Source organism: Rhinatrema bivittatum, chromosome 6, assembly GCF_901001135.1.
Source record: "Rhinatrema bivittatum chromosome 6, aRhiBiv1.1, whole genome shotgun sequence".
Lineage (NCBI taxonomy): Eukaryota > Metazoa > Chordata > Amphibia > Gymnophiona > Rhinatrematidae > Rhinatrema > Rhinatrema bivittatum.
Window position 1 is genome coordinate 177,238,143 of NC_042620.1, and position 24,845 is coordinate 177,262,987.

Below are 24,845 nucleotides of genomic sequence, written 5' to 3' on the forward strand. Positions count from 1 at the left end.
TTAGATGCGGTGACCAGAAATCACACAGTATTCAAGATGCGGTCTCACCATGGAGCGATACAGAGGTATTATGACATCCATTGTTTATTTTATCATGATGAGAATGATTTGAGTTTTTGTGTGATTGATATTGTGCCTTTACCACCTCGAGGTGGAAATTTTTCTGAAATATTGATCAGGCGTGAACAAAAATGGATTTTCAGGTTGGAGAGTCTGACACCCCACGGTCTTAACTCAGAGATTGAGTGGCGTTTCTTTTTATAATTATTCTTCTTCTTTTCATAATCCCTGTATTATGTTACATTATTTTATATGGCTGTCAATATAATCGGGTCTTAGTCTTTTCATCACATCAGATTCTGGGCTCTGATTGGTTTATCCCATGAAGGTCTGTGATTGGCTGCCTTCCTTTTGGCGCCATTTCTAGTTTCCTTTAAATGTTTGGTTTTGCCGGCACTGCCCGCTCTCCTTGCTGAACAACATCTTTAAAGCGCAAAGTGCTCAAGGTATTTGTGTACGATTTATTTATCTGCATTGCATTTCGGGAACGGGTTTACATTGTGAATTTAGTGTGCTCATAAATTTTCACTTTCCAGGGAACTTAGTTTTTTACTTATTTGGTTCAAATAATTTTTTCACTGCGGGGTTGGCCCGACGCCGCCATAATGACATGACTTTGTTTACCATTGCACTTGAATTTTTAGTTGTTCTGTTACGAGTGAACTATATGTCTGTACAATCTAAGGATCATAAAATGTGTGATATTTGTTAGCGAGTTAGATAGCGCTAACGAGTTAGTTTATAAATATCTATGAATATACAATTCAGTTCAGTGAAATTCACAACCTGGTTTTCAAGTAAATTTATCACTATAATATCTGGTATCAGTAATTTATAAATACATGTCTGTTTAGTTTTAGTTTTGATATTTAATTTTTAGTAGAATCTCTTGTTAGGAGTATGCCGTTCTAATTAAAATAATTTCTCCTGCATTGTCCTCTTTACACTAATTCTAGAGTTATTGTTTAACTTTAGCATATTGTGTTCAAAAGTCCCTTTGTAATGTGCAGTTCATTGTATGGATCCTTTGCTATGAGTCCCTCTTATTGAAATATTGTTTCTTTGTTACAGCATATGAACCCCGCTTTAAATACGTCCCTCCCGATGCAGCCGTGTTTGGCGAAACACGGGTCCGTGTCGGGGGCCCTGTTTTAATAAATTGTGTCTCTTTAAGCAATGGAGTTGCTGCTAATAAAGTGTTAAAAGAATTTACAACGTTGAAGTTGTTTTGGGACTTATTAAAATCTGCTGCGTTTCCCCTTCTGTCCATTAATCCATTGTTTATTTGCCATTCCCTTCTTAATAATGCTTAACATTCTGTTTGCATTTGTTATAGCCACAGCACACTGAACTGATGATTTCAATGTATTATTCACTATGATGCCTAGATCTCTTTCTTGGGTGGTAATGCTTAAGACAGAACCTAACATTGTGTAACTACAGAAAGGGTTATTTTTCCCTATATGCATCACTTTGCACTTATCCACATTAAATTTCATCTGCCATTTGGAAGCCCAATCTTCGTCTCACAAGGTCCTCCTGCAATTTATAACAATCTGCTTGAGATTTAACTACTCTGCATAATTTTGTGTCATCCGCAAATTTGATCACCTCACTTGTCGTACCGCTTTCCAGATCATTTATAAATAAATTAAAAAGCTCTGGTCCAAGTACAGATTCCTGAGAGACTCCATGGTTTACCTTTTTCCACTGTGAAAACAAACCATTTAATCCTACTCTGTTTCTTGTCTTTTAACCAGCTTGCAAGCCACAGAAGGACATTGCCTCCTATCCCATGACATTTTAGTTTTCCTAGAAGTCTTTCATTCAGGACTTTGTCGAACGCCTTCTGAAAATCCAAATATACCACATCTACCGATTCACCTTTGTCCACATGTTTATTCACCCCCTTCAAAAAAATAAAGGAGATTTGTGAGGCAAGACTTCCCTTAGGTAAATCCGTGCTGGCTGTGTTCCATTAAACCATATCATATCATTAAACCATGTATCTAAATATTTTGTGATTTTATTCTTTATAACATTTTCCACGATTTTTCGCAGCACTGAAGTCAGGCTCACCGATCTATTGTTTCCCTTATCACCCCAGAGCCCTTTTAAAATATTGGGGTTACATTGGACATCTTTCAATCGTCAGGTACAACAGATGATTTTAATGATAGGTTTCAAATTAATTGAAATAGGTCTGAAATTTCATTTTTTTAGCTCTTTCAGAACCCTGGGGTGTATGCCATCTGGTCCAGGTGATTTACTACTCTTCAGTTTGTCAATCTGGCCTACCACATCTTCCAGGTTCACCATGATTTGGGTCAGTTCATTTGAATTATCACCCTTGAAACCTGTCTCCGGAATGGGTATCTTCTTAACATCCTCTTCAGTAAACACCAAAGCAAAGAAATTGTTTAATCTTTCCGTGATGGCCTTATCTTCCCCAAGTGCCCCTTTAACCCCTCAATTATCTAATGGTCCAACTGACTCCCTTGCAGGCTTTCTGCTTCGGATATATTTTTAAAAGTTTTTATTGTGAGTTTTTGCCTCTAGGGACAACTTTTTAAAATTCTCTCTTAGCCTGTCTTATCAATGGTCTTACATTTAACTTGCCAATGCTTATGCTTAATCCTGTTTTCTTCTGATGGATCCTTCTTCCAATTTTTGAATGAAGATCTTTTGGCTAAAATAGCCTCTTTCACCTCACTTTTTAGCCATGCTGGCAATCGTTTGACCTTCCTTCCACCTTTCTTAATGCGAGGAATACATATGGACTGTGCTTCTAGGATGTGTTTTGTTTGTTTTTTTTAAACAATGTTGTACACATTTTACCTTTGAAGCTGCACCTTTCAATTTATTTATTTATTTATTTTAACTATTTTTCTCATTTTATCAAAGTTTCCCTTTTGAAAGTTTAGTGTTTCAGCCATAAAGGTAAAGCCTTTCTGGGATTTAGGAAAACTGTTAGAGAAATGGGAGCAGATTTCTTTTTGAAATTTCTAGCAAAGTGTTAACTATCAAGGGTCTCTTATGACCTTTTAGATCCTTTACAGCTCAAGAGATTTCTTGAAGGGAAGTTGAGTGTTGGGATGGATTCCTCAACGGTGGAGAATTGAGTAAAACTGGATTCTGCCTGTCCGCACAGGTTTGTATATTCGTTTCCTTTTAGTTTACTTCCTCCCCCGTCTTATCCTGGGCTTATATTCCTGATTGGCTAAATTTCCTAATTTCCATATAAGGTGCTACAACCCAAGAAAGAGATCTAGGCGTCATAGTGGATAACACATTGAAATAGTTGGTTCAGTGTGCTGCGGCAGTCAAAAAAGCAAACAGAATGTTGGGAATTATTCGAAAGGGAATGGTGAATAAAACGGAAAATGTCATCATGCCTCTGTATCGCTCCATGGTGAGACCGCACCTTGAATACTGTGTACAATTCTGGTCGCCGCATCTCAAAAAAGATATAATTGCGATGGAGAAGGTACAGAGAAGGGCTACCAAAATGATAAGGGGAATGAAACAGCTCCCCTATGAGGAAAGACTAAAGAGGTTAGGACTTTTCAGCTTGGAGAAGAGACGGCTGAGGGGGGATATGATAGAGATGTTTAAAATTATGAGAGGTCTAGAACGGGTAGATGTGAAACGGTTATTTACTCTTTCGGATAGACTAGGAGGCACTCCATGAAGTTAGCATGGGGCACATTTAAAACTAATCGGAGAAAGTTCTTTTTTACTCAACGCACAATTAAACTCTGGAATTTGTTGCCAGAGGATGTGGTTAGTGCAGTTAGTATGGCGGTGTTTAGAAAAGGATTGGATAAGTTCTTGGCGGAGAAGTCCATTACCTGCTATTAAGTTCACTTAGAGAATAGCCACTGCCATTAGCAATGGTAACATGGAATAGACTTAATTTTTGGGTACTTGCCAGGTTCTTATGGTCTGGATTGGCCACTGTTGGAAACAGGATGCTGGGCTTGATGGACCCTTGGTCTGACCCAGTATGGCATTTTCTTATGTTCTTATGTTTGTGTTTTAGATACTAGGTTTTGTTTTGTTTTTTTTGTAGCTGTGAAGAATTTTCTTTCAGGAAATTGTCTTCCTGTTATATTGTAAAAAGTTATAAACAAAATTTAAAAGAAAAAAAAGCATGTTAGGATGTTTATGTTTTCTGCAGCTTGGAACTCTGCTGGAAACAGAAGTTGTGTGGAGACTGCTATTTGTTCACAATGGTAGCTCATCTCCTATGCCATTAATGCCCGCTTCTATAGCTAAAATGCTCCATTGTTTACATTTTAAAATGGATTTGCTCCTGGTTCTATCTCCATATCCACTCATGCATTCCTTTCACTGAAGCACTTTAGGGATCATTATGAAATAAGAAAATGGAAAATGTGTAGATGTATCAAAATCTGAAATATAGTATCTTCTCTGTCAGATTTATTCCATGCAATAGAAGAAATGAAATGATCTAGTAAAAGCAGTAATTTACCTCCCTCTGCCAGAAGCCATGGGTTATTTGCATCACAGCATGTGAGATGTGCATCTTACCTCATATTCCACCATTCTTTTTTCGGCTAAGTCAGCTTTGTTTCCGGCCAAGGCTATCACTATGTTAGGGCTAGCTTGCCTCTGTAGTTCTTTTACCCATGCTTTTGCTCTATCAAATGTCTCCTAAGGAAACAAACACAGAACAAACACACTGTTCTCGGTCTTAGTGTTTCATGATATGCAAACACAACAAAGAAAAATGTTCTTTGCACAAATCCTCCTCTTGCTCTGTGTTAGGGTGTATGTACCTATTGATACAAGTCTATTCTGCATAGGAATTTCTTAAATTGTTTGCACAATAAAACTAGATTAATATATATGGCATTCTATAGTTGACAGTACATATTTGTGAGATATATCCATGGGATAAATTATATGCTTTTAAGGACATATATCCATTTTACTAAGTATTAGAGGAAAAAGAAGTTGCTGATAATAATGATACACTTAAGACTCTAGGGGAAAGAGATGACCAAGGACTTAAGCCGATTATCATATCTGCTGTGCACAAAGGATTTGTTTTTGTTGTGCTACAGAATCAGGTACAGATGAACAGTGCTTCTAACTGACATATTTTGCATGGTGCCAGAACTTTTATGCTTATGAGCTCTGAGTACTTTATCTTATTTGTGATTATGGCATTTTGTAGCTGTGCTTATATTACTTAAAATACCAATAATCTCAATTTAATCAGTAATTATTTATACTTATATGCTATGCATATTCTATATAGTGCTATCTAATTTATTTATTTGGATATTTATTCTGTCTTTACGAAAGTGCTCAAGGTAGGTTACAATAGAAACAAATATTATAGTAAATACAATGCAAACAAAAAGCATACAATAAACAATAACAAAGTAACATAGTAAATGGCAGCTGAAAAAGCCCCAATCATCCATCCATTCTGCCTAGCAAGCTTTTTTTTTTGCAGTAATTGCCATTCCATGCAAGTTACCCACCTTGCCTTCTGTTAAGGGTTCCAATTGCCACTCCATGCAGGTTATAACAGTTAACACAAGTTACCCCTTTTTCTTCAATTCCATCCTTTATCCATCAGGGATCCTCTGTATTTATTCTACACCCTTTTGAATTCCGTGACCATTCTAGTCTTCACTACCTCTTCTGGGAGGACATTCCTGCAACTACCACCCTTTCTGTGAAGAAATATTTCCTGATGTTGTTCCTGAGTGTACCCCCTTAGAGTTTCATATTATGACCCCTTGTTCTACAGCTCTCTTTCTACTGGAAAAGGCTTGATTTCCAAGAATCAATAATGCTCTTCATATATTTAAAAGTCTGTACATATCTCCCCTGTCCCTCCTCTCCTTCAGGGTATTCATATCTAGGTCCTTCAGTCTCACCTCATAAGTCTTTTGGTGTAGATTCCACATCATTTTGGTTGCCTTTCTCTGGACAGTTTCCATTCTGTCTCTATCATTTTTTAGATATGCTCTCCAGAACTGAACCCGGTATTCCGGGTGAGGCTTCACCAGGGACCTTTTACAGGAGCATCGTCACCTTTTTCCTGCTGGTTATACCTCTCTTTGCAGCATTCCTCTGTCCTTAGCCACCGCCTTGTCACATTGCTTCACCACCTTCAGATCATTAGACACTATCACCCTGAAGTCTCTTTCCCAGTCAGTGCATATCAATCTTTCACTCCATATCACATAGAGCTCCTTTCTATTTCTGTACCCCAAATACATGACTCTGTACTTCTTAACATTGAATCCCAACTGCCAAACCTTTGACCACTCCTCTAGCTTTCTTAGATCACTTTTCATTTTCTCGACACCTTCAAGTATGTCCACTCTGTGACAGATCTTGATGTCATCTACAAAAAGATAAATGTTCACTTTAACACTTTTGCTATATTGCTCATAAAGATATTGAACAGCATTGGCCCAGGAACCAATCCTTGAGGCACTCCAATTATCATTCTTCTCTCCTCAGAATAAGTTTTATTTTCCACAAGTAGTTGTCTGTCAATGAATTTGTAATCCATTTCACCATCTTAGTCCCACTCCTCGGGTTCTCAATTTGTTCATGAGCCTTCTATGCAAGACAGTGTCAAAAGCTTTGCTGAAATCCAGATAAATCACATTGAGTGTTCATCCAACTAATTTTCTAGTTGCCCAGTCAAAAAAGGTATCAGATTTGTTTGACATGACCATCCTCTTGTAAAACCATGTTGCCTCGAATCCTGCAACCCATTTGATTGTAGATAGTTAATTATCCATTCCTTCATCAGCGTCTACATTAAATATTCCCACCACAGAGGTAAGGCTAATCAGCCTGTAGTTTTCAGTCTCTTCTCTGCTCTCACTTTTGTGAAGTGGGACTACCACTGCCGTTCTCCAGTCTTGTGGCACCATAACAGATCTACCGAGTAAGTCTTTCAGCGAACCAGCCAGCACCTCTATGAACTCCTTTGGTATCTTGGGCTATATCTCATCAGGCCCTATGGCCCTGTCCACTTTCAATTTTGCTAGTTCCACCCAAAAACTCTCTTCTGTAAATAGGGTTGTTTCTACCCTACTCCCATCCGCATGCTTGACAATCAGCAATGGTCCTCGTCCAGGTCTTCTTTAGTAAACACCAAACTAGTTTTTGTTTAATATTTCTCCTTTTCCTCATCTTTCTCTACACAAGGACCTTTGTCTCCTTTCAGTTTTACACCACCACCTCTGGCCTTCCTCCTTTCCCTGATATATCTGAAAAATGTTTTGCCACCTTACTTTACTTCTTTGGTGATCCTTTTTTCCACTCCAGCTTTTGCTATCCTGATTTCTTTCCTTGTCTTTCAGTTTCACCAGATATGCTTTCTTGTCTTCTTCTGAGTTCCTTTGTACTTTTGGAATGCTGATCTTTTTGCCTATATTTTTTTCAGCTACTTCTTTGGAAAACCATATTGGTTTCCTTTTCCTCTTACTTTTATTAACTTTTCTTATATAAAGATTTGTTGCCTTAATAATAGCGCCTTTTAATTTGGTCCACTGTTGTTCCATCTAATTTCATCCAGTCTTCTAGCTCCTCCTCAAGGTACCTCCCCGTTATAACAAAGTCTGTATTTTTGAAATCCAGGACTTTGATCTTATTGATTTCTCTCAGACTTGGGTGCTATAATCAAACCATACTGTCTGATGATAGTATCTCTAATGCTCGAGTAGGTTATTTCCATTTGTGAGCCCCAGGTCCAGTATCGTTTCTCCCCTGATGGGTTTCATCACCATTTACCTAAGCAGAACACTTTGAAGGGCATCTACAATATCTCTACTTCTTAAAGATCCTGCAGCAGTGAAAATCCAGTCCACATTTGGCAGATTAAAATCCTCCTTCTTTCCCACTTTTTGGATGTTTTCTGCCAGATCCCTGTTCAGTTCTTCTAATTCAGAGGTCTGTGGACCACACCAGTATAAACAGAAGTGCCATCATCTTTTATTAAGAAAGCTCACAGCACTTCCTCCTTTCCCCACACCCTTTGCATTTCAGTTACTAGGATATTGTTTTTTACATAAAGAGTTATTCTTCCCTTTTTTCAGATATCTCTATTCTTCCTCAACAGGTTAAAGCCTTGAATGGCTGTATTCCATTCATATGATTCACTGAACCACATCTCTGTAATAGCAATAATATCCAAGTCCGCTTATATCATTAGATCCTGCAAATCTGGAACTTTTTAACTGAGACTACGAGCATTTGTGCACATCATTTTCCAATTTTTCTTCCTTGTCTTGCTGCTATTCTTGGACACCTTTTCTTCTATTATGCTTAAGAGTGGACCAATTTTGCTCTTTTCTCCACTCACCTTCTGTAATTTGTTGGGAGCGACATTCCAATTCCATTGATTTCCTTCTGCCACCCCCGTCCTCTAGTTTAAACACCTGATAACATATATTCAGAGTTTCTCACTTAGGAGCCTTTTTCCTGCCACAGACAGATGTAAGCCATCTTTATTGTAAAGTATTTTATTATTCCATACATGGCCCCAGCCCCCAATATATACAGTACAAATACTTCTTCTTTACATCAGGTTTTGAACCATGTATTGAATTTGTCTATATGACTTAGCCTTTCCCATCCCTTGAACAGGTAACCTTTCTGAAAAGCCAATAAGAACATAAGACTCGCTATACTGGGTCAGACTAAAGGTCCATCAAGCCCAATATCCTGTTTCCAACAGTGGCTAATCCTGACAAGTTCCCAAGGAGTAGGCAGATTCCATGCTACTTATCCCAGGGATAAAGCAATGGATTTCTGTAACTCTACCTTAATAATGGTTTATGGAATTTTCTTCCAGGAATTTGTCCAAACCTTTTTTTAAACACTGCTACCCTAATAGCTTTCACCACATCCTCTGGCAACACATTCCAGAGCTCTTGTTAGTTTTAAATGTATCACCTAATAACTTAGTTGTGTGTCCCCTAGTCTTTGTACTTTTTGAAAGAGTAAACAACCTATTAATATTTACTCATTCAACTTTACTCATTATTTTATAGACCTCTATCATATCTCACCTTCAGCCATCTCTTTCTCCTGAAGAGAAACTTAAGAGTCCTAAACTCTTTAGCCTTTCTTCATAGAGAATCATTCCATCCCCTTTATCATTTTGGCTGCCCTTATCTGTATGGACGTTTCTAATTAGATGCGGTGAACAGAACTGCACATAATACTCAAAATGAGGTTGCACCATGGAGTGATACTGGAGAAATTACTTACCTGATAATTTTGTTTTCCTTAGTATAGACGGACTCAGGACCAATGGGGATTATTTGCTCCCTGCTAGCAGATGGAGACAAGGTCAGATTTCGAAGCTGACGTCACCCTAGATACACCCTTGCAGTGACCTCAGCCCTTCAGTATTCTCTTCAAAAGCCACTGTGGAAATACTATTCAAAAACTTGATTAAAACCAACTTGACTAAAAACGGATAACTGTAACTGTACTCAACCAAACATAAATGTTGAATCCCAGCAAGATAATAGATGCCCTGATCTAGGGATTAGGCAACGGATTACCAGTAATGTCTTGGAATCTATATTCAATTCCTGGGTGATTTATAGGCAGCCATGAGCAGGATGTTGAGTCCATCTGTCTATACAAAGAAAATGAAATTATCAGGTAAGTAATTTCTCCATTTCCTAGCGTTTAGCCAGATGGACTCAGGATCAATGGGATGTACAAAAACTACTCCCGATCAGGGCGGGAGGCTGCCCGCGGTCCGGTTAACACCACACTTGCAAAGGCTGAATCCTCTCGGGCCTGAATGTCCTGGCGATAGAACCTGGAGAAGGTGTGCAAGGAGGACCACGTCGCTGCTCGGCAGATGTCGACGGGAGACAGCAGTCTAGCTTCTGCCCAGCAGACTGCCTGAGCCCTAGTGAAATGAGCTTTAACCTGAAAGGGTAATGGCTTTCCTGCCTTCACATAAGCTCCTGTGACCACCTCCTTGATCCAGCAAGCTATGGTAGCCCGCAAAGCTGGTTCACCATGCCTCCTTCCACCATGAAGAGCAAACAAGCGGTCTGTCTTGCGGACCAGGGTCTGAAACGTCCAGAAACTGCGCCAAAAGCCTACTGACGTTTAAATGGTGGAGGAGGCAGTATTCTTCTGCATCCTTGTGCCTATCTAGGGATGGCAATGAAATGGACTTATTCAAATGAAACTCCAAGACTACCTTAGGCAAGGATGGAATGGTATGAAGCTGTAACGCTCCTGGAGTCATCTGGAGGAACAGTTCCCGACACGACAATGCCTGTAGTTCAGAGATGCTACGAGCTGAGCATATAGCCACCAGGAAGATTTAACAAGCGCAAGGAAAGACTGTGCAGCGGCCGAAAGGAGGGCCCTTCCAAAAACTCGCACCAGGCCTCAAATACTCTCCAGACCCGCACATACACTAAGGACAGAGAGAACTTCCATGCACAGTTTTTGGCAGGGCCCTCCTTTTGGCCGCTGCACAGTCTTTCCTTGCGTTTGTTAACCCTGAAAATGGTTCTTGCTGGATATCAATATGAAGGTAGGCTGTGGAAAGATCCAGGGAGGTTAAGAACTCTCCCGGTTGTATGGCCTGTAAGTGACCTTGAAGATGTTTTTACTGCTTACGGCCAGTTAGACACGTTAGGGTCTTAGGTTTTTACAGGAGGGCAGATGAAGATTCTGCGACGTGCAAATTGTGCTCTCTTATGGTTTCAGTTGCTGAACTAATTTTTCTTTTTTTTGTTACATGAGCTATCTATTATTTTCATGTCATGGCTGGTGGGACCCTGAGCTGAGAGGGTTATTTTGTGGGGCCTTTGGTGGCAATAGTAAGAACTGGTGTGGCAGCGCTGCCACAGTATGGGAACTTTCTTTTTCTTTTGCTGATTTTGAAACATTGGTACTCTCTATGTGACTACCCTTCTTTTGCTGGTTCTCGAATTTGTACATGGGACTTTACACTCCACTGGACAGATTTAATTGAAGGTGTAATTTTTATTGACTTACTATTTTTCAGTACCTGCCCACGAAGGAGATGGCAATTCTTTTTATGTATTACTCCTGGGGGAATTCTGCACAAATAAATTTAAAATTCTGCGCACAAAAACTTAAAATTCTGCAAACTTTATATTGGTCAAAATAACACAATTTACATGACCGTCTTTAAGTAATTACATTTTAAATTAATACAGAAAAAAGTTATTACTTAGAGATGCAGAATTTTAAATATTTTGAATAGAATTTCCCTAGAAATTCACTGTAAAATTTTCCCTTCCACTCGTTCTCCCTACTCCCCTGCCATTTTGCCCTCTCAGTCCCCAACTCCTCCACCTGCCAGTATCTCTCCCCTCCACCTCTAGGCTCAACCCCTTCCTCTCTATCTCCAGTCCCAAAGTTTGACCCCGTTCTCAGTACTGCCCCTCGCACAGGCTCTCTCTGTCCCTCCCTCTCTCACACACATGCTCCTTCTCTCTAGTACACATACACACACCCTCCTACAGGCTCTCGCACACACACATCCCCTCATACACAATCCCTCTCTCTTGCATACACACCCACACAAGCTCCCTTTCTCTCTCACACAAGCTACCTATGTTTCTCTCATGCACCCCTTCACACCGGTTCTGTCTCCACATACACAATCCCTTTTCACAAGCTAACACCCTCACATACACATAATCCCTTTTTCATACACACGAGCTCCCAATCTCTCTCACACATACACACTCCTTCACAATCTCCTCATATAGGCTCCCTCTCTCTGGCACACACACCCCGCTCTCTCACCCACCCCCCTGCTCTCTCTCTCTCACCCTCCCTTATTTATTTATTTATTTATTTTTAGTTTTTCTATACCGGCATTCATGATAAACATCACATCATGCCGGTTTACAATTAACAAGGGGTGCAGAAGAAACAAGAACATGGAACGAGTGCAAAGTAACCATGAAATTACATCAAAACAAGGCTGTTCAAACTGGGAGAAGAGGAAAAGCTAGATAGATTTAACAAAAAAGAGGAGGGATTATTTACAGTATTCTGAGGTGTCTGGCTGAAAGTTAATGTTATGTTGACATTTAGATAGGGTCTGGAAAGGCTTGTTTAAATAGCCAAGTCTTAAGCCTTTTTCTGAATGTTGGGAGGCAGGGCTCCTGTCGAAGATCAGGTGGAATGGAATTCCATATCGATGGTCCTGCTGTAGAGAAGGCCCGGTCTCTGAATGTTAGATGTTGTATGGTTTTGGTATGTGGTACGTGAAGTGATCCTCTGTATGCTTCTCTAATGGGTCTGGAAGAGGAATGTCGTCTGAGCAGGATTTGTAGATTAAGAGGTGCATGGTGATGGATGGCTTTATAGATCATGGTGATGGACTTATGAATAATTCTGAAGTGTATTGGCAGCCAATGTAAGTTTTTGAGGATGGGAGTAATGTGGTCTCTTCTCCTCGTGTTTCAGTATTCTGGCAGCCGCATTTTGGATCATCTGAAGCGGTTTGGTGGAGGATGAAGGGAGGCCTCCTCTCCCTGCGCTCTCTCACCTTTCTCTCCCTGCTCTCTCATCCTCCCCTCCCCCACACCCTTCTCCCTGCTCTCTCACCCTCCCCTCTCCCTCTCCTCTCTCACACACACATTCACTCTCACAGGGGCCTTCATCTTGGCCGCAAGCAGTTCACACTTCATTTGCAGCATATGGAGGCCTTCATCTTCGCCGCAAACAGCGCACCGGGGCCTTCATCTTTGCTTGCTCTGTTCACGGCATGCTGGGGTCTCCTCTGCCATTTTCTGAGCAGGAGGGGAATTCTGCGCAAATTGTGTAGCACAGAATTCCCCCAGGACTAATGTCATTGCCACCGCACAGCAGTTCATCGCAGAGGATAGGGCTCCTGTTTCATATTTGTTAAGACTTTGTTTTTGATATGCAGAGCCAGGAGTACTAGGGGCGACTTGCCTGCAGGGTTGAGTTTTGTTTTAATTTATGGTCATATATTTTTGCTTGGTGCCAAATGCTGTATCACCTATTGTTTTGTGCAAGTTCTGAGCTCATTGGGGTTTATTGCTAGGGTTCACACAATGGGGAAGTGGGTGGATAGGGCTGGAGGGGAGGTATTCAGCTAAGATTGTTTGCTGGTGGGTAACTCCACGGGGTTCCTCCTCTTATCTAGAGGGATGTTAGATCATTTTGTAAGGAATTTTATGTGGACCTTGTAAAACTGGGACACTGGGCATGCAAATGGCAAATGAAATTTAATGTGGACAAGTTCAAAGTGATGCACTAGGGAAGAGTAACCCAAATTGTAGTTACACAATGTAAGGTTTATTTCACTGCATTTCATTTATTGTTTTTAATATCCCAAGTTTTAAGCATGTTCTCAAAGTGGTGGTACAATTGCATATATAGAATCTATAAACTCCACATTAGGAGTCACCATTTCAGAAAAGAATCTAGCCATCATCATTGAAAATACATTGAAATCTTCTACTTACTGTGCAGCAGTAGCCAAGAAAGCAAATAGAATGCTAAGAATTATTAGAAAAGGCATGGAGACTAAAACAGAGAATATCATAATGCCTCTTTTCCTAGTGTGTAGCCAGATAGACTTAGAACCAATGGGGGTTATATGCTCCCCTGCTAGCAGATTGAGTCAGGTTTCAAAGCTTCCATCAGGTTTAGCTCCTGATTTTCCAGTGAGATCAAACCCTCAGATTTGGAGGTTTTTGCAGCTTTATTGTCCTATGTTTTGGGAATTAACCATTTAGGTGCAGCTTTAAGGCAGTAAATTGATGAAAAAAAATGTACTTTTTTTTTTTTTAGTGGCTGGTGGAAGCCCTCTCAACATGAGTTTCCCGGGTCTAATGCATTACATGATCCCCTGACCCAGTTAACTTTGAAAGTGGAATGGTGTTTGGCCATTCAGCAACCCGGTTAATTTTTTTAACTTGGCTTTTTTTTTAAGCACGGATTTTCTGTTAATAGCATATAAAATGGCTAATGAGTGAAATAGCAAATGTTGCTTACCTGTAACAGGTGTTCTTACAGGACAGCAGGATGTTTGTCCTCACATATGGATGACGTCAGTAGATGGAGCCCTGTTACGGAAAACTTTTCTGTCAAAGTTTCTATAAAGCTTTGACTGACACTGGCACACTGAGTGCACTGAGCATGCTCAGCCTGCAATTATCCATGTGACCACAGGTGCCTCCCCTCAGTCTCGTCTTATAGCAAAAAGCGCAAGCGAAACTAAAATAATAAAATGTATGTAGACCCAACTCCGCGGGGTGGCAGGTGGGTTTCGTGAGGACCAACATCCTGCTGACCTGTGAGAACACCTGTTACAGGTAAGCAACATTTGCTTTCTCACAGGACAAGCAGGATGGTAGTCCTCACATATGGGTGAGTACAGAGCTGAGGATGCCCGAGAGTGCAACAAATGCACCCAAGGACGTGCAAAAGGCGCAACGACGGGGGTGGAATTTGGTAAGGAGGGCATCCTGAAACCCTTAACGGGTTGGTGGAAGGATGTTGGGTAGTTAAACCGAAAAGAAGATGAGTAGACGGACTGGTCAAACATGGAGCATGCCGGCTATTCGTATCTAAGCAATAATGGCTGCGAAGGGATGGAGAGAGCTCCAGGTAGCAGCCTTACAAATATGTACAAGCGGCACTGGTTGAAGATGAGCTATTGAGGCTGGTTCGGCCCTAACAGAGTGTGGTTACACATGGTGTTGTAGTGAAATGCCTGCTTGTTGGTAGGAAAAAGAGATACAGACTGTCAATTAGGAGGGAAAGGTCTGTTTGCCCACTGGAACTCACAGCTTTGCTTTTGCCACAGAAGGAAAGAGTTAGGTATAATTCCTATGGAGTGTAGTGCGGTCTGGATAGAATGCAAGCGCACTATTACAGTCCAAGGAGCGGAAAACCCTCTCGCCCTGGTGAGAGAGAGGTGTTGGGAAACAGTGGGCAGAGTATATTCTGAGTAAGGTGAGATGCTGTATCTACCTTAAGAAGGATATGAAGTTGAATACGTAAGACCACTCTGTCACGGAGGAATGCAGGGTCGGGTGAGTATGTAACAAGGTGTGGAACTCACTGGCTCTGTTGGCAGAAGTGATGACTACGAGGGAAAGAATTTCCCATGCCAGACTATTAAGTGAGAGGAATGGAAAGGCTCGAACGGGGAACGTCTGAGTCTTGTAAGCACTAAATATAGGCCCCATTCCGTAACCAGTAAAAATAGAGGCGGCTTAATCTGTGGATAACCCATGGTAAGCTGACTCAAAAGGGGTTGAACCGTTAATCGAGTATCCCCACTCACAAGTGGTACGCCAATTGGAACAGAGGTGTACCCATGTGGAGGATGTCTGGGGAGCAGAATCTGAGGGAGTAAGAGAAAAGAGTGGTGTAAAAAAAAAGGGGGTAATACCCTTTTGTATGTGCCATGTGGTAAATCATGCCATTTTGAATGGTAAGATTTATGTGTGGAGGGTTTTTGTGACGCTACCAGTACCTGAGAACATCAGTGAGTCAATGATATGAGGCTGACCTGTGAGAAGGCGAATTGGTTACTGGTGTGATAGATTGAGAAGTACAAATCGAATACTTTAAGATCCAAGAGGAACTACTACGCATCCAAGATCCACCACCTAATCTTCGACGCTAAAGCCCTCTTTAGCTACGTCTCTAACCTCACTCAATTAAACCCATCAGAAATCGCTCTCAACCAAGCCAAATCTAAAGCGGAAGAACTAGCGCTATTTTTCAATAACAAAATCAACAAACTTCTAACTCAGCTGCCCCCTAACACCGCATCTACCTCAACACCACCTCAGACCGCCTTCAAAAATACCCGCTTAGAAGAACTGGAACTCACTTCTTCCATTGAGATCCAAGGCATTCTACGGAAAATGAAACCATCTTCTCACCCTTCAGACCACATCCCCTCGAAATTGCTTCTATCAATTCATGACTCCATCTCCAAATCCCTGTCAGACATCATAAATTGCTCAATAACACAAGGATCTTACCCAGATGACCTAAAATTGGCCTCTCTCAAACCATTACTCAAGAAACCTAATCTAGATCCTAATGACCCAAACAACTACCGACCGATCGCCAACCTCCCCTTCATAGCTAAGATTATGGAGAAACTGGTGAACACCCGACTCTCAAACTACATTGAAGAAAACAACCTCCTATTCCCATCACAATACGGTTTCCGCAAAACACTAAGCATGGAGTCCCTCCTCATTTCCTTAACAGATCACCTCATCCTGGGCCTCGATAAAGGTCAAGCCTTCTTACTGATCCTACTGGATCTATCTTCCGCCTTTGACACCGTCAATCATTCCTTACTCATACACCAGTTAGCCTCCATAGGTATCTCAGGCACAGCACTATCTTGGTTCATATCATTTCTCAGCAATAGAGGATACAAGGTCAAGATACAGAACAAAGAATCCTCTCAACATCCGTCGTCAGTAGGAGTCCCACAGGGGTCCTCCCTGTCTCCTACTTTATTTAACATTTACCTTATACCGTTATGCCAACTTCTCACCGACCTTAACCTCAAACACTTCCTTTACGCGGACGATATACAGGTCCTGATACCCATTAAGGATTCCTTCGCAAAAACTCTGGCTTACTGGGATACATGCCTTCAAAAAATTAAACTCCTCCTCACCAGCCTAAACCTGGTATTAAATTCCAGCAAAACTGAACTCCTGCTCATCGCCTCAGAAAATAGCACCATCACCTCTGCACAACAAGCCACGCCAACAATCACACAAGTGAGAGACCTAGGAGTCCTAATTGATAATCGCCTGAATTTCAAAGCCACCATTAACAAAACCACCAAAGACTGTTTCTACCAACTACAAGTGCTGAAAAGAATTAGACCTCTTTTCCATGCCCAAGATTTCAGAACCATTCTACAAGCAATCATTTTTTCAAAATTAGACTATTGTAACACCATCCTACTCGGCCTTCCCGCTTCATACACCAAACCGCTTCAGATGGTGCAAAATGCAGCTGCACGAATTCTGACAAATACCAGGAGAAGGGACCACATAACCCCGATTCTAAAGAGCCTCCATTGGCTACCTATACACTTTAGAATAATATACAAGGCCATTCTTACCACATACAAAATCATCCACCAACTGGCTCCCATTGACCTACAGATCCCTCTCAGACTACACAATTCGTCAAGACCGACAAGAGATGCATACAAGGGATCGCTACAGGTACCACCGTCCAAATCTACTAGACACTGCACACTAAGAGACCGGGCTTTCTCTACAGCCATTCCACCGTTATGGAACTCCATCCCCTCAAATCTCAGAACAGAACCATGCATCTCAACCTTCAAAAAAAGACTAAAGACCTTGATATTCATACAAGCTTTCCCGGACGCCAACATGGTCAACTAATCTCCAACTACACCTTGTTTAACCATATCTTCTATCGTTTACCTGTGTGAATTAATAACCTGTCCTTTCTCTTCCTTCTCAGCCAAGTTCTTATCACCCTGTTATATGTAACTGCCTTTTCAGCACCATTGTTATAGTTATGTTTACTATGCACCCCTGTTCTATGTGAACCAGCATGATGTGACTGCTGTCTCGAATGCCGGTATATAAAAATCTGAAATAAATAAATAAATAAAATAAATGGGAAAGCATACTGGTCTCGGCCAGGACGTGGGTCTGAGAAACAGTGAACCCCGTCCCGATGCAGCATAATAAGAGTGCTGGCTATGGGAGGCATCGAAAGAGACACATATAAGAGGCCTTTGTTGCAGCAAAGGCATCCATGGGAACGCATTCGAGACATGTGTAGGGAGTAGAATCTGTCCACGGTACGGTTCGATTCAGACGCAGAGGGCAAGGTCGGTTGACCTCAGCACTAGAAGATTTTTCTCACTACACATGTAGTCCGAGACCATCCAAGAGGATGGAAACCTATATGGAGAAGGTCTGCTAGTGCGTTCAGTAAGTCTGTTAGATAAGTGGCCTGGGGATGCATGGAGTGAGCAAGGGCCAAGGGTAGAGCTGCGCAGCTTCCTAACAGAGCAGCTAAGAGGTTGTGCGTTGGAAATACCACATTGTCACTATGCTGTCTGTCTGTATGCACAAAGGTTTGTTGTAGAGGCAGTATTGTAAGGCATAACTCATGGCTCGAAGCTCCAGGAGGATGATGTGAAACTCTGCATGGAGCGGAATAGATGCATATTGGGTTGAGAAGATGTTAGGTCAAACTTTACAACCCTGAGTAAATGCGAGCATTAGCAGGAGCAGACTAGGTTTTGGTTCTAGATCTGCAATATGGATCAGGGACGAAAGCGGTTGAACAGCTTAGATCCACTGATAATTGAAATTTCACTGAATCTTACTCATAGCAAATCTGGACCTATGAGTAAAGTGCATGGTGAAAAAATCCCATGGCCCAGCAATGAAAGAATTGAGGGGCTGAGGTTATGTATTATGCGCGCAGAGACATATAGGAATGTCAGAATGTCTGCGCGGTTGTTGGACAGGAAGTTCGTTGTGACTGTGGTGTCCAGAAGTGTTCTATATGGGATTTATGGTAGTTAACAGCAATCCCAGGTAGTAGTTTTATAGTGAGTCGTGAAGAAGATGGAGCTCCTTGCTTGGATTGACTGTTGTTATGCAGCTGTCCATGCAAGGAAAAGCGTGAATGATGTTTTACTCCGTAGAGAAACAGCAGTCACTGCTAGTGATTTAATGAAATACCCAAGTTGCCGAAGCTGGAGCAACCGGCAGAGCTTGGGATTGTAATATTGTTGACTCACCATGAAGCACATAGAAAGATTAGAGGAGAGAGGCAACCTACTTACTGCGGTATGGAAGTATTGTGATGAGAGACACCATTTTACCTACCTGTCCCTTCTGAAGAAAGTTGATATTTCTGAGGTCCAGGATGGGCGGAGAGTAACTACTTTCTGTTGAAAGAAAGAATAGTGAGATTAAAACTCCCCCCCCCCCCGCGCTTTGTAGCATCCGGGAGACTGTACCCTGAACCTTGGTACCAAGTGGGGTGGCCGCTCTGATATCCGGCAAGTTGAGAGACCTGGAGGTGTCCAATTGGCGGGGCTGATGTAATCTGGATATCATGTAATCTCCCACGGGAGCGTGAGCGGTAAAAGTCTTACCCGCATTTCTGTGTGCTGTACAAGAAAATGTTGAGACCTGTTGCCAAGCCTCGAGGTGGATTTGCAATTGAGTGTTTGCTGGATCTTGTGTTTAGCAGATCAGCGAATGCATCTGGGATTTCAGTCCTTAATTAGGAACCAGAAGCCAGAGTATTAATCAGTACAGAGTCCCATTGCTGACAACGGGAGGATGTCCTGATGCAATCCCAAATGATTGGTAGAGAGGTTCTCTTGGTATTGTGTCTGACATAGCTGGCAACAGCAATTCGTGACACTAATATGGTTCTTGGAAGACAAGACGACCTAGAACCTTTCGAACCATATGGCACGATTTAGAGAAAAGGTCTTAATGGGATTGTCGCTGAAGCGGGATTAGAGTACCTACTATCCGTCGTGGATCACAAAAGGACGAGCCGGTGAAGATCGATGGCTCCGTGGATTTCAGGAGGCATCGAGGGACAGCCTGAAGGACATAAACGTCCGACTCAACTCTGTAGCCTGGTATGGTAGTGCAGGTACAGAAGAGACAGGCTGAGCTTGTCTGGCGCTACCACAGTAATTTGTGGAGGGTCAGAACCCTGCACCGGTGTCAGTGGGGAACGCCTTGGGTACAGGGGAGCCATTATGACTCATGAACCCGGCCCTCTTTGCAGCGGCTTGATGTATCGTGACACCAGTGCAGAATTCCTTGGAACTCTGTCCGGTCATTCTGGAGCACAGAGGACTGCCAGCACTGTATGGAACAGTGGCGGTGGCAGTAGCGATGTTGCTCGGCCCGGGCATTCTCCAGCACAGAGTAGGATAGCACCGATGTCTTGGATGGCGTCTGTGGTGGACGGTCACCGTGCCAGTGACAATGAGTGCCACAGTGCTCGGCCCGGTCTTTCCCCAGCACCGAGGTGGATGCCCTCGCTGTCTTGGATGGCGAATGATGACGGACTGTCAGCATGCCTGCACTGCTCCTGGCACTATGTAGTGTCATAGGCTGATACAGGGCTTTAGTTAAGAACCCAAAGCATGAAGCACTGTGTTTAGGCGAGAGCATTGCGTGTAGGTGCTATGTCAGTATTGACGGGATCGATGGCGGCACAGAAGCAGCCTCGAGGGTATCGTCAAAAATACAGATGAAAAAACATCAATGGCCTGGGCAGAGCAACAATAACAGTGATGGAGGCACCGATGGCATTGGCATAGGCATCGATGGAAACGATGTGGCATCGAAGAATCGAATAGACATCAATATCATCGGTAAATTGATACAGGCATCGACGGAATTGATGGCCGCATCGATAGGAATGACTAGGACACCGATGGAAATGACGTGGGTGTTGACGGCATCGATGGATGGAAAAGAGCGCCGACGGCATCAGTGGCATGGCCACGGCATCGACGGCACCAACCCGGGCGTCGACGATGGCATCGATGGAACTGACCTGGGCATCGATGGCACCGACAACACCAAGGTGTACATCGATGGCATCCACCCGGGCATTGATGGAAAAATCAGTGCCATGGATGAAAACATTGATGGCACTGAAAGAATCGATGAGGGGTGTCGATGGCATCGAAAAAGGCAGGACGGCCTGGATGGGGGTACCGACAGTAACTATGGGGGCATCGACTGCACGAAGGTACCGAGGTATGAATTCGACAGCGGCCCTGGCGGCAACGGTAACCGTGGAAGTCCCTATCTCACTAGCGCTAATAATCAGGCAGAGGGTCACAGGAGGACACCCGCAGGCTATGTGGAGCTAACTGTGAAAACATAGGGAGAGGGAAGGCCGCAATTCAGTTGGTAGGCCGGGGAACTGTAGTGAAGTGACAGGAACCGACCGAAAAACAGGGCATAGTACTCACTGAGCATCGATTAAATGTACGCGAATGGAGACCCGTGCAGGAAAAAAGCATTTGTGAAGTAAAAGGTGAGGAAAAATTGTGAGAATTTCACAGAGCTCCTAACCACTATGCTTACTGCAGAACAGAAAAAAGAAGACTGAGGGGAGACACCTGTGGTCACAGGGATAATTGCAGGCTGAGCATGCTCAGTGCACTCAGTGTGCCAGTGTCAGTCAAAGCTTTATAGAAACTTTGACAGAAAAGTTTTCCGTAACAAGGCTCGGTCCACTGACGTCACCCATATGTGAGGACTACCATCCTGCTTGTCCTGTGAGAAAAACCGTTTAGCGGGCTTTTTTTTTTTTTTACTCCTTGTCTATTTGCATGTTATTAGCATTCTACAGAGCCCTTCTGTCTATCGCATGAACTAAATAAAACTCATGCTACAATTGAATTCCAATTTTAGCATGGGTTTTATTACTTCGGCCCCCAAAATGATTTGTTTCAGTCTGGCAAAAAAGAAAAAAGTAAATTGAGAGAAGGGATGGAGGTGCTTGCTTTGGGTAGAGAAAAAGCAAGTTGGGAGCTGGGGAGAAAGGAGAGAGAAGTACAAAGAATTAAGTGGAAGAGAATTAATGAAATCAGACAAGAGAGAGAAGAAAGGAAGAGAAAAAAATCATTATTGACAAGAGACAGAATAGGTCATTATAATGTCAATTTCAGCATAAGATTTTATGGTACCTAAAGTTAGTTACTTTCTCTTTTAGGTGACAGGAGAAAGTATTTTAAAGTTTATTAAAATAAAATCTGAGAACTTCTCTTTCACACTAGGGTGCTTACTGTCTAAAGCCTTTGCTGGTCTGGGTACCTTCAGCCCTCCAGCGTTACTGTGAATGACCTAGGACATTAAAAACTTTATTTTTCTATAGCCTTGAGACGGAGGATGAGAAGAAAGGAGAACATAAAGCTTAGAGCTAGCCCTGCAGAGAACTATTACGGAAGTGTCAAAAATTTGAAAAACAGAAAAACAATTTTTGTGGATATCCTCTTTAAAAAAAAAAAAAACCAACCAAAAAAACACATGTACTTATGAATGAAAACGTGACTCGCCCATTTAGATAAACATATTAAAGGAGCTTCTTATTTGATTCTGGAGGTCATTACCGGCTTTGTGATGTCAAATACTACTATCGCAGCTTGAGCCCCTCTGTAATACATAGGTGCAAGGCTGTGGTATCGTTCTTGACCTGCTGTGTCCCAAATCTCAAACTTTACTGTTGTGTCATCTAAGCACACAGACTGTGCAAGGAAAGCAGCTGAAAAGAAAATAAACACAAAATACATAAAAACCACAAAACAGCAATATAACAAATTTTCAAAAGTTTAGTTGAGGAAAATAAGTAGTTCCATACATAGATTGGCTAAATGAGCTCGGTGGATTTTCATCCATGTAAGAGTATGTGCACAAGTTTGGGTCCATATAAAAGGCATGAGGGGTTAGAGAGATGTTTCAGGGAACGTGTTATGAATGGACACACATAACCTACATTTTCATTAAGTACACATGTAATCAACATGCCAATAACACAAGGAACATATGCCATTCTTTTGAAACAGGTAAATTTATGCACATATATTTAACCACATAAACTGATATTCAAACAATGTGATTATCTTGTGGGAACAAGAACAACCACACAGTGTTCTCTGTCGACATGCAGGGCTGAATTAGCTATGACAAGTGGATGAAATCATCCAATGGCGCAGAATAGACTTATTTCACTAGCTCAGTAAAGTTTTACCACTGAGCATGCACGGAAGTTCCCACCTCTGTGCTGCCTTATGAGCCCCTCAGTCTTTTTTTGTCTGAGCTTCTATACAGATGTGCACCATTTATTTATTTCGGAGCTTTTATATACCGAGGTTTAACAATTAGCCTTCATTTACAGTAGAACAATTTGATACATCGAACAGGACAAGGAACTTAGAACGGCAGAGATTACATCGAACTGTTAGAAGAATAACTTAGAACAAATCTTAAACGCTTGAACAAGGTCGCGTCAAGTTTAACTAAACTTTAACAGCAACAAAGAACTGGGAAACGAGTTTCTAAAAACAAGACTATAGAGCAAAGCGATATGCAAGTTAAGGTGGGAGGACGGAGGGAGAAAAAAAGGGGGTGGGGTAAGGGAGGGACGGACGGCGGAAGAAATGGATCACTGCATTATAAGGGTGGCAAGTTAAGGGGATAGTGAGAGGTGGAGAGCTGATAGCTTATTTCTCATCTCTCTACTTATTTAAATTATTTGTTTCTGCAGTCTTTTTGCTTCTGCAGTACTTTTTTTGAGTTGGCTCGCTGCCTCAGTAGCACCCCAACAGTACTTTTCAGTGCTATATATTTAAAAAAAAAAAGTATCAGAATGTCTGGTTCCAAGAAGGCCAATCCTTGTGGTTTTAAGGACTGCGTTTGTGGCTGCAAAATTTCATCACGGACAGCCATAACATTTGTTACAAATGCATGGGACTTGATCATGATTCAGTTAATTGCTACAACTGCAGTCAGATGTCCCCTAGATCCCAGTGGAACCAGGCAGAGAAGATGGAGGAGTTCTGCAAGTTGGTAAAGAGACGGAGCAATTCCTCTTCCTGGAGTGGGGCCTCTTTGTGTTCCCTTTGTGCTAAGTCAAGTGACAGCTCAGGCAGAACTCCCCTAACTGCAGTGCTGGATTCTGGATCTGCTGCAGCCCAAGGGTCGTGCAAGACATGGAAGCATCAAGTGCAGGAGCCAACATACTCTACAGCACCTCCTCTGTACGGGGACCATTAGTGCCAAGAAACAGTCCCATTCGGCCCATGCAGAGTCAGTGGTGTCATTGGTGCCACCAAAGCATTCTGCACCATTGAAGCATTGGCCAGTACTGCTGATTCACTGGGCCTTCAAAGCTATTTACACCCCCAGCACAGTCAATGCACTTAGTGGAGAAGTGAGAAGCACAGTCGACATAGCTGATGTTGATTCTAAACCAGGTACCAGGGGACTCAGACAGAGAATCTTTGCAACTGCTCTCTTGCATTTTGGTATCCTTGTCTCCAACTCACCTCCTTTTTCCAGATTCCAGGCCTGTCAGGGCTTCTTCATTGTCATCAGCATGAGGCATCCAGCCTGGAGCCTTCCCAGATCCTACCTGCTTCATTTGGCCTTTGGTCTTCATGTGACCTTTAACACAAACAGCCTAGGGGGAAGCCTCCAATGCTTCAAGAGGATGATACCATACTGGTTTCAAAGGAGGATGTCACTTCTCCAGCTCCAGGCCAGAAGACACAAGAGTCCATGGACCATATTGCTGAATTGGTGAAGACTTTCTTTACCTTGTTGGTGACCAGTGATAAAGAGGGCACCCTTCAGCCTCTCCTATCTAGAATGTCAAATTTGTTCCCTTAAGTCCTTCCTGCTTCCATGCCACGGAAACTCCCATCAGAAATCCCAGCAGTTTCCCTCAGTTGGGCAGATCATCCCTCTCTGCAGAGGAGTCTAACCAACATTCTGTAGATGAAGCATGTGGCACCTCCAATTGGCAACAGTTCCAGAAGCTTTCCCCTCCGAGATGACCAAAGTCTCTGCCCCAATCACCATCAACTTCATCAGGGTTATGTGTTAATGTCCCTCCACCTCTCCGTTTGGAGGAAGGTTCTATGGAGATCCCCTCAGACACCTTACCTGCCAGAGCATTCATCCCTACTATAA

The 24,845-nt window shown here is 42.3% G+C and overlaps 1 protein-coding gene across 4 annotated transcripts in view; it reads right to left on the reverse strand.

Annotated features, from left to right (window-relative positions):
* The window catches only part of LOC115093846 (ras-related protein Rab-5B-like), a 131,077-nt gene that overhangs the window by 26,477 nt on the left and 79,755 nt on the right, over positions 1 to 24,845 (reverse strand). For 3 of the 4 annotated variants that reach the window (XM_029606186.1, XM_029606187.1, XM_029606185.1), the window contains 2 exons: positions 22,265 to 22,416; positions 4,615 to 4,737 (listed from right to left, as the gene is read on the reverse strand). In XM_029606186.1, coding sequence (XP_029462046.1) covers positions 4,615 to 4,737; positions 22,265 to 22,416 — 275 coding nt within the window. The remainder of the gene's footprint in view (positions 1 to 4,614; positions 4,738 to 22,264; positions 22,417 to 24,845) is intronic. The other variant, XM_029606188.1, reaches the window with a different exon arrangement.